The sequence below is a fragment of the Melanerpes formicivorus genome, unplaced genomic scaffold, assembly GCF_026170545.1.
Source record: "Melanerpes formicivorus ecotype bairdi unplaced genomic scaffold, bMelFor1.0.p_v2 SCAF_88, whole genome shotgun sequence".
NCBI classification, from domain to species: domain Eukaryota; kingdom Metazoa; phylum Chordata; class Aves; order Piciformes; family Picidae; genus Melanerpes; species Melanerpes formicivorus.
In genome coordinates, this window is record NW_027142440.1 from 2640706 (window position 1) to 2653550 (window position 12845).

At 53.9% G+C, this 12845-nt stretch overlaps 1 protein-coding gene across 4 annotated transcripts in view; it reads right to left on the bottom strand.

The window, feature by feature from the left end:
* AP2B1 (adaptor related protein complex 2 subunit beta 1) overlaps positions 1-12845 on the bottom strand; it is a 104837-nt gene that overhangs the window by 81827 nt on the left and 10165 nt on the right. For all 4 annotated transcript variants that reach the window (XM_068165392.1, XM_068165394.1, XM_068165393.1 and 1 more), the window contains 2 exons: positions 12343-12478; positions 11020-11265 (listed from right to left, as the gene is read on the bottom strand). In XM_068165392.1, coding sequence (XP_068021493.1) covers positions 11020-11265; positions 12343-12478 — 382 coding nt within the window. The remainder of the gene's footprint in view (positions 1-11019; positions 11266-12342; positions 12479-12845) is intronic.

Here is a 12845-nt window from a genome sequence, read left to right on the forward strand (position 1 = left end):
AGAGTCTTCTCCAGGCTGAACAGCCCCAGCTCCCTCAGCCTGTCCTCACAGCAGAGCTGCTCCAGCTCTTGGATCATCTTTGTGGCCCTCCTCTGGACTTGCTCCAGCAGCTCTGTGCCCTTATGCTGGGGACAAACCTGAGAACGTCCATAACAGCAGAGTCAAACTGACTGGAAAACAGTCTCTCTCTCTGGTTCCAAGCAGCAGCCCTTGAACCCTCAGTTACTGTGAGGTAAAACAATGAGCAGGAACTCATTTTGTTCATCTCCCATGGGTGGTACTGAGGGTTTAGGGCTGCAGAGAGAGGTGACTTTAACAGTTTTCTGCTAGCAGGTGCCATGAAGATGTTCATAATAGCAGGGCTGCAAAATGCAGAAAAGCTGCAGGTGAGACCAAAGCCTTTTGTGTTTCAAACCACCTGGAAAAGGGATTTCAGCCTGAGCTTGCCACACAGGACTGCCACACCCTGACAGGAGTCACTTCCAGGGCATCTCACAGCATGGATCACAGTATCACAAGGGTTGGAAGAGACCTCGAGGATCATCGAGTCCAAGCTGTCACCACAGACCTCATGACTAACCCATGGCTCCAAGTGCCACATCCAATCCCCTCTTGAACACCTCCAGGGATGGGGACTCCACCACCTCCCTGGGCAGCACGTCCCAGTGGCTAACAACTCTCTCTGGGAAGAACTTTCTCCTCACCTCCAGCCTAAACTTCCCCTGGTGCAGCTTGAGACTGTGTCCTCTTGTTCTGGTGCTGCTTGCCTGGGAGAAGAGACCAAGCCCCACCTGGCTACAAACACCTTTCAGGTAGTTGTAGAGAGCAAGAAGGTCTCCCCTGAGCCTCCTCTTCTCCAGGCTAAGCAACCCCAGCTCCCTCAGCCTCTCCTCACAGGGCTGTGCTCCAGACCCCTCCCCAGCCTTGTTGCCCTTCTCTGGACACCTTCAAGTCTCTCAATGTCCTTCCTAAACTGAGGAACCCAGAACTGGACCCAGGACTCAAGGTGTGGCCTCAGCAGTGCTGAGCACAGGGCACAAGGACTTCCCTGCTCCTGCTGGCCACACTCTTCCTGATGCAGGCCAGGATGCCCTTGGCCTTCTTGGCCACCTGGGCACACTGCTGGCTCATGTTTAGGTGGCTGTCAATCAGTACCCCCAGGTCCCTCTCTGTTTGGCTGCTCTCAGCCACTCTGACCCCACTCTGCCCGGGGTTGCTGTGGCCAAAGTGCAGCACTCAGCACTTGGACTTGTTGAATGCCATCCTGTTGGCCTCTGCCCACCTGTCCAGCCTGGCAAGGTCCCTCTGCAGAGCCCTTCTGCCCTCTAACTGACCAACATCTGCTCCCAGCTTGGTGTCATCTGCACATTTCCTGACGATTATGCCCAGCCCACCTCACCCCACACCCCTGCTGCAGTGAAGATGGATGCTCTATCTTCTGGGGGATGAAGGCAAAGAAACATCTCCAAGGCTGGCTGATTCTGGGGCTGACTACAGAGGCTTCAGATGCAGCACTGCAAACAGGAAGAGCCTGACCAGAAGCTTCTCTGCATTGTTCCCATCAGTGCCTGTCATTAACCAGGCACATTCCAAAGTCAGGGCAGGCACAGCCGGGCTGATTGCTTTGCATTTCACACCTAGAGGTCAGGGAGAGGATTTGGAGCCAAGATGTTATGAATCTCATTAGCTGAATGAGCCTTCTGTCACCCAAATCATTAGCAATCAGCACTGCTCTTATCTGGTGCTGTTGGAATCAGGAACTTATTAAGAGATGCTGCTTATTGTTCCCAGGATTTAATTCCTGTGATTCTGGGAGGGTTCATGGGGCACAGCACGGAACCAAAGCCAAAGCTGCTCCAATTCCATCACAGTTTGGAAGCTCACAAGTGAAGGTGAAGAGCAAAAGGAGCTGGAAAGTTTAAATTCACAGAATGCATGGAATGGATTGGGCTGGAAGGGACCTTGAAGATCAGCCAGGGATGATCTAGGGCAGGGACACCTCCCACCAGCACAGCTTGCTCAAGGTCTCATCCAGCCTGGCCTTGGACACCTCCAGGCAGGAGGCAGCCACAGCCTCCCTGGACAACCTGTTCCAGAGTCTCCCCACCCTCACTCTCAAAGAGCTTCTTCCTCATCTCCACTCTTAGTCTCCCCTCTCCCAGCTCAAAGCCATTGGTCCTCATCCTGGCACTCCCAGCCCTTGGCCAAAGTCCCTCCCCAGCTCTCCTGGAGCCCCTTCAGGTACTGGGAAGATTGGTCCAAGAGCTCCCTGGAGCCTTCTCTTCTCCAGGCTGAACAAAACACCTAAAAATGAAATGAGGTTCACATGGCACCTCCTCTGCTCCAGCTTGCATTGCCCCTTCTTCTACCCCTGGCCATCCCTGAGCAGAGCCTGGCTCCAGCCCTGCACATCTTGATCCCCAGCAATGAGGGCAGCCCTCAGGCTCCTCTGCTCCAAGCCCCAGCTCCCTCAGCCTGGCCTCACAGGGAGATGTGCCACTGCCTGCAGGAGCTTGGGGCCTCTGGGCTGAACTCTTTCAAGCAGTTCCCTGAGGTCCTACTTGAACTGAGAGGCCCAGAACAGACACAGTATTCCAGATGTGGCCTCAGCAGAGCAGGGCAGAGGAGAGGAGAACCTCATTTCTGTGAGAAACCAACCAGGAGTTGTGTAACTCATGTCACAGCTTGGAAGATGACAGCTAAGGTGCCAAGAACCCAAGTCCCAGTGCAGTCTGCAGTTGTCAAAACTGATGAAAACCACCCCAGGTCAAGCCAGCAGCCAAAGATCTGTGAGCCCAAACAATTAATGACCAGGGGAAAGCTTCTAAAAGCTCAAACTCCTCAGTGGATTCCACGGCAAAAGGCCTCACCTGACTCACCATGAACGCTGCCCTTAAGCTAACAGCTTCCAACTAACAAGAATCAGCCTCAGAAAACCCCCACAAACCACCTAGGAAGCAGAGCTGCAGAGAGAGCAGACTGAAGATGTAACAATGATCATGATAAGCACTGGGCCCTGGTTGGCTGCTGTCCATCACTTCCACACATCCCTGACTGCATCTCAGGGGCAGTCCCAGCACAGCTCATTAGAGCAGAGCTGAGTTCTGAATGGCAACAAACCTGACTTTTTCCCTGTGTTTTGGCCTGGAATTTGCAGCTAATTCAGCTCCTTGCAGAAGTGTCACAGGGCTGAGGAGCAGGAAGTCTCCCAGGCACTTCAACCTACATTACACATTTAATAAGAGCCCAATGTTTCTCAACCCACCTCCAGACAAACCTCCTCTGCAGCCAGAGGGAGCAGCCCTGACCTGCAGAGAGCTGCAGAGGGAAGAGCACTGATCTCCAGCTACTCCTCCTGGCAGCTCAACCCTCCAGCTCAGAGCAAATGGTACAGAAGACATTAACAAGGAGGGAAAGGGGGTGGTTGAAAACCTGAGTGTCTGCCTCCCAGCCCACACAGAAGAGCTTTGCAGGGGGTGGGGGGCAGGGGGGAAGCTAGGCAGATCTAGAACACCAAGCAGTCAGAGCAATCAGATTATTTTTGCTGGCAACCCAGGCTAATTGGAAATTAAACCAAGTGTGTAATGGAGTTAATGAAATGCAATGTTCTGCTGCTTAAAACACCAACCTCTGGCTCACCATCCCATTAGAATGAGGAGAAAACGAGGGGGAAAAAGGGAGGAAAAGCTAAGGAGCTGTGGGAAGATGGTGAGGAAAGGCAGCACTCCCTGCCTGGCTGGAGGGAGCTGCCCTCAGGAGAGCAGGCACCACGGGGGGGGTGTGGGGAACAGAGAGGTGCTGGCTTTTTTCAAGAGCACTCTGAGCTCACATGGGGCTGACTCCCAGGGGGGCTATCAGGGGCATCTGCATGGGTGGGTGTTTTGGGGGCCACAGATGATGCTGGGTGCCTGGAAGGTCCCTAACCAGCACTATCCAGTATTCCTAAGGTTGGAAGAGACCTCAAAGCTCATCGAGTCCAACCTGTCACCACAGACCACAGTAGGAGGACACTACTGCCCACTGCAGGCTTGAACTCACAACCTTCCCATTAAGGGTCTGATGTGCTACCAACTGAGCCACCTGAGGGGGTCACTAACACAGCCAGGCTCCCTCTCCAGAGCACAGGACCCCCACACTTCTGTTCATATTAGAAGTTCATCTTCCATCTGCAAGCCCCCTTCACCCTGCTTCCCCAGAAACTGAGACTGCACATTAGGAAGACATTCTTTAGAGTGAGGCTGGGGAGACACCGAACAGGTTGCCCAGAGAGGCTGTGGATGTCCCCTCCCTGGAGGTGGTCAAGGCCAGGTTGGATGAGGCCTTGAGCAGCCTGGGCTGGTGGGAACCCCATGGCAGGGGTTTTGTGAAGCCTCCTTCTCTGAAGAGCTTCCAAAGCTCTCTGGCCAAGCTGCTGTGGGTGCCCTGCTTGAGCAGTGGGGTTTGGACTGGATGATCTCCAGAGGTCCCTCACCATGCTGGGACTCCAGAAAGCACCATGGGCTGATCCCAGCCTGGATCAGGCACCTAACACACACCAGGGAGGTTTCTTTGGGTGCTTTTTCCCGAGGCCCTTTGATTTTCCCTGAAGAGGCTCTCACTGGCACCACCCAGGGGCAAACGAAGCTGTCCCTGACCCAAGCATCTCGACTGGAGAAAGGCAGCAGCCAAGCACCAGCCAAACCTTCAAGCAGCACTACAAGGGAGGCTGCAGTCACAGAACATCAGCACAGATGGTCTTTGTTGATGGCTTGAGGGGTCTGCCACTTTGCTTTCTTCTCAGTCTTTTTGCCCTGGGAGGCTGGGGATGTCCCCTGCCTGGAGGCATTCAAGGCCAGGCTGGATGAGGCCGTGAGCAAGCTGTGCTGGTGGGAGGTGTCCCTGCCCATGGCAGGGGATTGGAACTGGATGAGCTTTAAGGTGCCCTCCAGCCCAAACCCATTCCATGATGCCTCAGGCTCCTCCACAACCTCTACCTATTCCATTTCCAGCTTGCCTCTGCTAGCTGCCTGCTTGCTTTGCCAAGGGCTACTCTCCCCTCCTGGGGAACAGCAGGAGCATCCAGCCCCAAAGTGAAGCCACCACTCCTCAGCAGCCCCTAAGCATGCTCTCATCCATGGTATCCCATCCAGCAGGTAGTAAGTTCCACCTACTGATGCCTACAAATGCCATCAGGTGTCTCCCAGGAGGAAAAGTTTATCTCTGCCTGCAGCACAGACTAAAATAACCCAAACCACACAAACACAGATCTGCTGGAGCCCTCCTGCTGCAACACCCAGGCTGAAAAGGGACATTTTTTTGGCCAGTGGGGCAGCCAGGGTACCTTAGAGGCAACCCCAGGCTGGTGACATGCTGCAGAGCCACAGTCCACAGCTCCTAGCAACATTCAGCTCCGTGCTAGGAGGTGAAGCTTCAAGCCCTTTACAACGTTCAGAGTAGGAGTCATTAATTCATCCCACAGTGGAGGTTCACTCCTGGCACTTGGTAAAGCATCAGCTGCAGAAGGGAAAACACAGCTGTGGGAAGCCCAAGTTTGCCCATGAGGAACATGTGCCCACAAAGAAGGTGGAGTTGCACTCCCTGCAGCATCTGAGGAGTCCCTTGTCCTCCCACAAAGTCCTTTTGGAACTCAGAGGACCACCCCCAGCTTCTCAGCCAGGGGCTCATTTCTCAGCTTTACTGCACAGAGAGGGAGGTTAAATCCCTGCAAAGCACACAATGGAGGACACCAAATGCTGCTTCTGTTCCTAACCAGGCTGATTCCCCAAGCCATGGTCACAGGAAGCCACACTGCTTGCCAGCTACCAGGGAAAAGCACAAATGGAAAACCTCCTTCCTCCACAAGGTCACCCAGGGAGCCCAAAGATAATTGCAAGCTCTGGCTGGCAAAGCAGGAATCTGCCTGGCTGGCAATCTCAGCAGGGGAGACAAGAGAGCACTGGGAGGAATATCAACAGTTTCTTAGTCTGGTCTGGGAACCAGAGAAACTCACCACTGCTCATGGGAATGCTGACTGGAGCAAGTGGACCTCCCCAGCTCCAGCTGGCAGGTCTCAACAGGTTCCCTTAGGGCACAAGAGAGCTCAACTCCACTCCACACCCTGTGTAGGTCCTGATCAGCTCCTGTGTGATCTCAGTTCTCTCCCTGTTGGCTGAGAACAGTTTCCCCCAGCCACCTGCCATGTGTAGATGGTGTCACACCTGGCAGATAACTGGACAGCACAGCAGTGCTGCCTACACAGCCCACAGAAAAGCAGGAGCAGAACAGCCACACCTCTGAGAGCTGTGATCCATCACAACCTTGGAGGTGTTCAAGAAAGGGGAATAAGTTCCACCTACAGATGCCATCAGGTGTCAAGGGGTCAGGAAAGTGGCCATAGAATCAATAAGGTTGGAAAAGACCTCAGAGATCATCAAGTCCAATCTATCACCCAACACCTCCTGACAACTCAACCATGGCTCCAAATGCCACATTCAATCCCCTCTTGAACACCTCCAGGGATGGGGACTCCACCACCTCCCTGGGCAGCACAGCCCAAGGGCCAATCTCTCTCTCTGGGAAGAACTTTCTCCTCACCTCCAGCCTAAACCTCCCCTGGTGCAGCTTGAGACTGTGTCCTCTTCTGGTGCTGGGTGCCATGGCACTTGGGGACATGGTTTGATGGCCACGGTGGTGCTGGGTCACTGGCTGGCCTCAATTATCTTAGAAGGCTTTTCCAACCCATTCTGTGAGCACAGTGACACAGCAGAACAGGAAGGAGAAGAAATGCTGCAAGAAGGAACTAAAAACCCCACAGCACCTAGAAAAGAGCTGGGAGAAGGTGGCATCAACCTAACTTAAGCCATGTGGGCACCAGGCAGATTGAGAAGGAAACTATTCTGTGGCTTAGAAGTTACCCTAAGAAGGTCAGAGGTGGAAAATGTTTGGAGAGAAAGGTTGTCCCACACAAATGTTAGAAGACCAGGGAGGCTTAGGCTGGATTTCCTCTGAAGGTCTCCTGCTAATATTTACATTCCTGAAGAAAGCCAAAGGCAGTGATAAGAGCCAGGAGGGAACCACAGCCAGGAGGGAACCAGTTACAAAACAGAGTCTGAGGCTCAGCATCTCTGGTTCTGCTTCCACCTGCTGCCATCTCCTGGCCCTGCTCTCCATTGCCAGGGCTCAGCACTTGCCGTGCCCCAGTGATGAGCAGTCCCTAGGTCTGACCCTTGTGAGCCAGACCAAGACAGTAGCAACAAAAAGGAGGGGAGAAGAAGTTTGTTCAAGACTTCAGAGAGCCTCTGGTCATCAGATCCACCTCTGTCACCCCACCAGTAGCTACTGCTGCTGTTGCAGGGTGTGATCAGTGCTCTGCCACCCTGTGCACGTGCAGGAGCACACAGATGTCCTGGGATGTCACACTGAGACCAGTACTGTATCACAACATGAGCCCTGAGGAGCACACTGACAGCCAATGGATCCATCCAGACCTAGGCTCTGCTGAGCTTCCTGGGAGGAACTGCAGGGTGAGAAAGGAGAAAGGTTTGGCTTAAGACAGCTCTGGGAAGAAATGAGGGTTCCCTCTCTGGAGGGAGAGGCTTTGGCAGGATCCCAAGTGACCAAGGGCAGCCAGAAGCACTTCAGGCCCATCTGCAAAAGGAGATTAAGGCCTCCACCCACAACAGAAAACTTCTGCAGAGTGGCTGAACCCTGCCCTCATGCATGCTACTGGCCCATGGTCTGTACCAGCTAAAGACTTCAGGGAACTCAGATGAAATGCAGCAAGCCACCAACATCTGGTGGCCTGCCATAGACATCCACATCAACAGATGTGCAGGGAGAAGTCTGAATTAATTCATGCTGGAGAGCTGCAGAGCTATCACAGAGATGGAAAAGCCAGGGAGGGAGAACATCTTCATCTGGGTGGGGGATTTGCTATGTAACCATGGAACTGAGGGCTAGGAAAGGAAAAGCCCACCAGAAATGGGAGGTTTGGCTCACCTTTACCTGTCACCTGCAAGCAAAGGATCACCAGGCTAGAAGAGACTCACAGATGTCCCCAGGGAGGCTGTGGATGTCCCCTCCCTGCAGGTGTTCAGGGCCAGGCTGGATGAGGCCTTGAGCAACGTGAGCTGGAGGGAGGTGTCCCTGCCCATGCCATGGGGCTGGAAGTGGATAAGCTTTAGGGTCCCTTCCAATCCAAACCAGCCTATGATTCTACCAGACTGGGGTGTCACTCCTTTAACCAGGCAGCACCCCTGGGAGGGTGTCACCCTACACCTGCTCAACAGATCACTGCCTTGGAAGGAAGGCCAGATCCTGAGAACACAAAGCCCAGATAAAGGGTGGGGGAAGGACTTTGTCTGTGCACCTACAGCACCTCAAAGGGCCTTGAACATCCCTGAGCCTGACCTTGAACATCCCCAGTGCCTCTTTGCACAGTATCATGATGATAAACTATTAGCCCAAGAACATGGCTTAAAAACCAAACCAAACTCAAACTATTTCTCACAAGGCCACCTCCAGCTCAGTCAGCCAGGAGGGAGACTTGAGCCAACAGAAACAGGAACCCTGCACAGTTACAAGACAATCAGCAAGCCACAGATGGAGCTGCTCCTCTACCCAGAACCCAGCTTGGAATGCTTGGTGTTTGCTCTTGTGCTAGAGGCAGCCAGTTACAAAACAATAATCACACAGAATCACAGAAACATTTGGTTGGAAGAGTCCTCAACACTCATCCAAGTCCAACCCTCAAGCCAGCACCAAAGGGTCAACACTAAACCATGTCCCTAAGAGCCAGGAACACCCCCAGGGATGGTGACTCCAGCACTGCCCTGGGCAGCCTCTTCCAATGGCTGAGAACCCTCTCAGTACAGAAATAGTTCCTAACACCCAGCCTGAACCTCCCCTGGTGCAGCTTGGAAGCATTTCCTCTGGTCCTGCTGCTTGCCACCAAGGAGCAGAGGCTGCCCCCTCTTTACTCCAACCTCCTTCAGGGAGCTGTGGAGAGCAAATGAGGTCTCCCCTCAGCCTCCACTTCTCTATACTAAACACCCCCAGCTCCCTCAGATGCTCCTCACAGGCCATAATCAAACCTTTCTTGAGGATTATTTTTCAGCAGGAGTTGGGTTTGCTCCTGCTCAAAGTCCTCATTTCTCAACAGAGGAGACAAGCCTGGACTGCCTGTGACACAAAATTCTGCTTCATTAAGTGTCTCCTGTTGCCTGTTTCCACAAGTCAAAGAGGAGAGACATTCATAATGGGGATGAGTTTAGCTGACAGGCTGCAGTGCCTGGGATGCACCAACTGCAGAGGAACAGGCCCCAGGGACAGATCCACCTGTACCATCCTTTCCAGACATCTTTCTCTTGAGAGCTGAGCCCCATACACACATTTTACCTAACAAGAGCACCCAAGCAGGGCTGAGCTCCTGGAGGATGACCTTCACAAATGCCAACTTGTAACTTGTCTGGCAAACAGCTCCTGGCCATCAAGAACCCCCAGTGGAGTTTCATGTGGAGAAGGCAGCAATAAGCTGGATGAAGATGGACCTGAATTGGAGGTGGATAGCTCCTGTACTTTTGAGGGAATCACTGTGCCCTATCCATGTGGAACCATGGCTTCATGCAGGCTCATATCAGATCTGTGCTCTGAAAGAGCTAATCAAGTTGGAGCCCCCTCCTGAAACTCCTGAGTTGTGGCCTTCCAGTATCTGAAGGGGGCTACAAGAAGGCTGGGGAGGGACTGCTCAGGATCTCAGGGAGTGATAGGACTAGGGGGAATGGAATGAAGCTGGAGGTGGGGAGATTCAGGCTGGAGGTGAGGAGGAAGTTCTTCCCCATGAGAGTGGTGAAGCCCTGGAATGGGTTGTGCAGGGAGGTGGTTGAGGCCCCAGCCCTGGAGGTGTTTAAGGCCAGGCTGGCTGAGTCTCTGGCCAGGCTGATCTAGTGTGGGGTGTCCCTGCCCATGGCAGGGGGGTTGGAACTGGCTGATCCTTGTGGTCTCTTCCAACCCTGACTGATTCTATGATAACTCAGCTGCAGAAGCTTTCTTCCCTGCCAGGAGACACAATGACACTGGAATGCTCACTGGATCCCAGCGGATCCCAGGGACAGGATCATGCCATGGGGCACTGCAGTCCACTGGCCACCACCTTTTAGTTACAAGGTAATAGTGGAAGGTGCCTGGCATGGAAATGGACCCTTCAAACACTGACTTAGGAGGTCATTCACACCCACAAAATCCTTAGTCCTGATCTCCACCTCTGCTCTGCTGACTCCTTTGACTTGATTAAAAGCAGAGGCATTGATTTTCTCCACTCATTACAGGCCAGTGGATGTGTCTGCAACCTCTTACTCCAACAGCAGCCAAAGCCTGCAGGAGAGCAATGGCTACAAGCTGTCACCAAGGCAGCAGCATCACCTACTGCTTGCTCTTCTGACTCATCTGACCTGCAACCTAAACTTTGGCTGCAGCAATCAAGACAGAACAGCCCAAACAGATCTGAGGAGGTGAAGAGCCTGGAGAACAGGTCTGGTGAGGAGCACCTGAGGGAACTGTCTGGAGAAGAGGAGGCAGAGGGAGACCTCATTGCTCTCTACAGCTCCCTGAAAGGAGGCTGCAGTGAGGTGGGGGTTGGGCTCTGCTCCCTAGTATCAGGTGACAGAACAAGAGGAAAGGGCCTGAAATTGTGCCAGGGAAGGGTTAGGTTGGAGATTAGGTTAAGTTTCTTTGCTGCAGGAGTGATCAGGGACTGGCAGAGGCTGCCCAGGGAGGTGGTGGAGTGTCGAGGGTTGGAGCACCTCCCCATGCCTGGAGGTGCTCATGAAACCTGTGGCCGTGGCATGTGGGGCCACGGCGGTGCTGGGTTGATGGTTGGACTGGGTGGTGTTAGAGGCCTTTTCCAACCCAAACAACTCCCTGATTCCCTTGTGAGGCAGCAACTCTCTGCCCAACTCAACTCCTCAGGGAGCAGCAGCCGCGAGCCAAAAGCCTCCAGGCCCGAGGCCAGGCCCGGCGGCGGGAGACAGAGAGAGGCTTTACCATGGGGTTGGAGTCGGCGATCAGGTCACGCAGGGAGTCCAGGAAGCCCTGGTCCTCCACCATCTGGGCGTTGATGTCGTGCAGCTTGGCCACGCAGACGGCGGCGGTCTTGCGCACGTAGGGGTCCTCGTCCTTCAGGCACTTGCGCAGCGGCTCGCACAGGTACTCCGTGATCTTGTCCACGCGGATGCAGCCCATGGTGCGCACGGCCAGCGCCCGGATCAGCGGGTTGGGGTCCTCGCAGTCCTGGAGGAGGGGATTCAGTCAGCCATCAGCAAATGTGCAGATGGCACCAAGCTGGGAGCAGATGTGGGTCAGTTAGAGGGCAGAAGGGCTCTGCAGAGGGACCTGGACAGGCTGGGCAGATGGGCAGAGGCCAACAGGATGGCATTCAACAAGTCCAAGTGCCAGGAGCTGCACTTGGGCCACAGCAACCCCAGGCAGAGCTACAGGCTGGGGGCAGAGTGGCTGAGAGCTGCCAAACAGAGAGGGACCTGGGGGTGCTGACTGACAGCTGCCTGAACATGAGCCAGCAGTGTGCCCAGGTGGCCAAGAGGGCCAAGGGCATCCTGGCCTGCATCAGGAAGAGTGTGGCCAGCAGGAGCAGGGAAGTCCTTGTGCCCTGTGCTCAGCACTGCTTAGGCCACACCTTTGAGTCCTGTGTCCAGTTCTGGGCCCCTCAGTTTAGGAAGGACATTGAGAGATTTGAAGGTGTCCAGAGAAGGGCAAGAAAGCTGGGGAGGGGTCTGGAGCACAGCCCTGTGAGGAGAGGCTGAGGGAGCTGGGGTTGCTTAGCCTGGAGAAGAGGAGGCTCAGGGGAGACCTCAAACGGTCACAACCAGGTTTTAACTTTCATAAGGTGGGACTGAAATAACATTTGCCAGGGCAGAGGCAGCTCAACTACAGAGTTCAAGGCAATGAAGCCACCAGGCTGGCAGTTTGCCAGGGAGCTATCTCTCAGTTTCACCAAACAGAAAGGTTTCCCACACAGAGCACAGCTGGAACATCCAAACAAGGAGATATCCATGCAGAGGTACTGCAAAGGCTGGAAGGTGAACACCACATGACCTGGTATCCAACATCTGAAGTTGCTCTTCAGAGAGGATTAGCAAAAGAGAAGCAGGAGCCTGGAGCAGGCTCTCTCCTAATCACCTACAGGATGCTGAAGTGATCTCCTCTGCAATAACCATCAGCACCAAGGAAGAGAGAGGACCCAGCCCAGGGACTCCAGCACAAAAGCAGAGATAAAGAGCAGCTCACAAAGGCCAATGGACAGAGGAGCCATGCTGGACCACTTTCTGCTGAGCTGTGGGAGCAAGTTACCTTCACAAAGCTGTTGACAGCCATGATGGCCATGTCTGGCTGACTTTTGGCATAGTTCATCAGGTACAGGTAGACCAGCTTCTTCAACTCCAGGTTGTCAGTCTGCATGCAGTTCACAACATCAGGGAAGAGCGAGCTGGGTAGGAAACAGCAAGCAGGAAGAGAGAGGACAAGCAGTGAGATGGCAGAGTATGAACAGGGGGAGCTAGGAAGCCAGGAAAAGTGGAGCTCCACTGCAAGTACCCTGCTTACAATGGCTCCTGTAACACCCATCTCAGCTCTTCCAGGGCTTCAGCACAGGGGGCTTCTGGAATGGGTGAAATTTCCTCAGGGTGTTTGAACTGGGGAGTTCTCTACCTAGGAAATTCTTCCATGCTAGGCCTGGAGTGCTGGGCTGAGGAGAGCCTCATGAGATTCAATAAGGCAAGGTGCAAGGTCCTGCACCTAGGTTGGGGCAATCCTCAGTATCAGTCCAGGCTGGGGGATGATGCAGAAAAGGACTG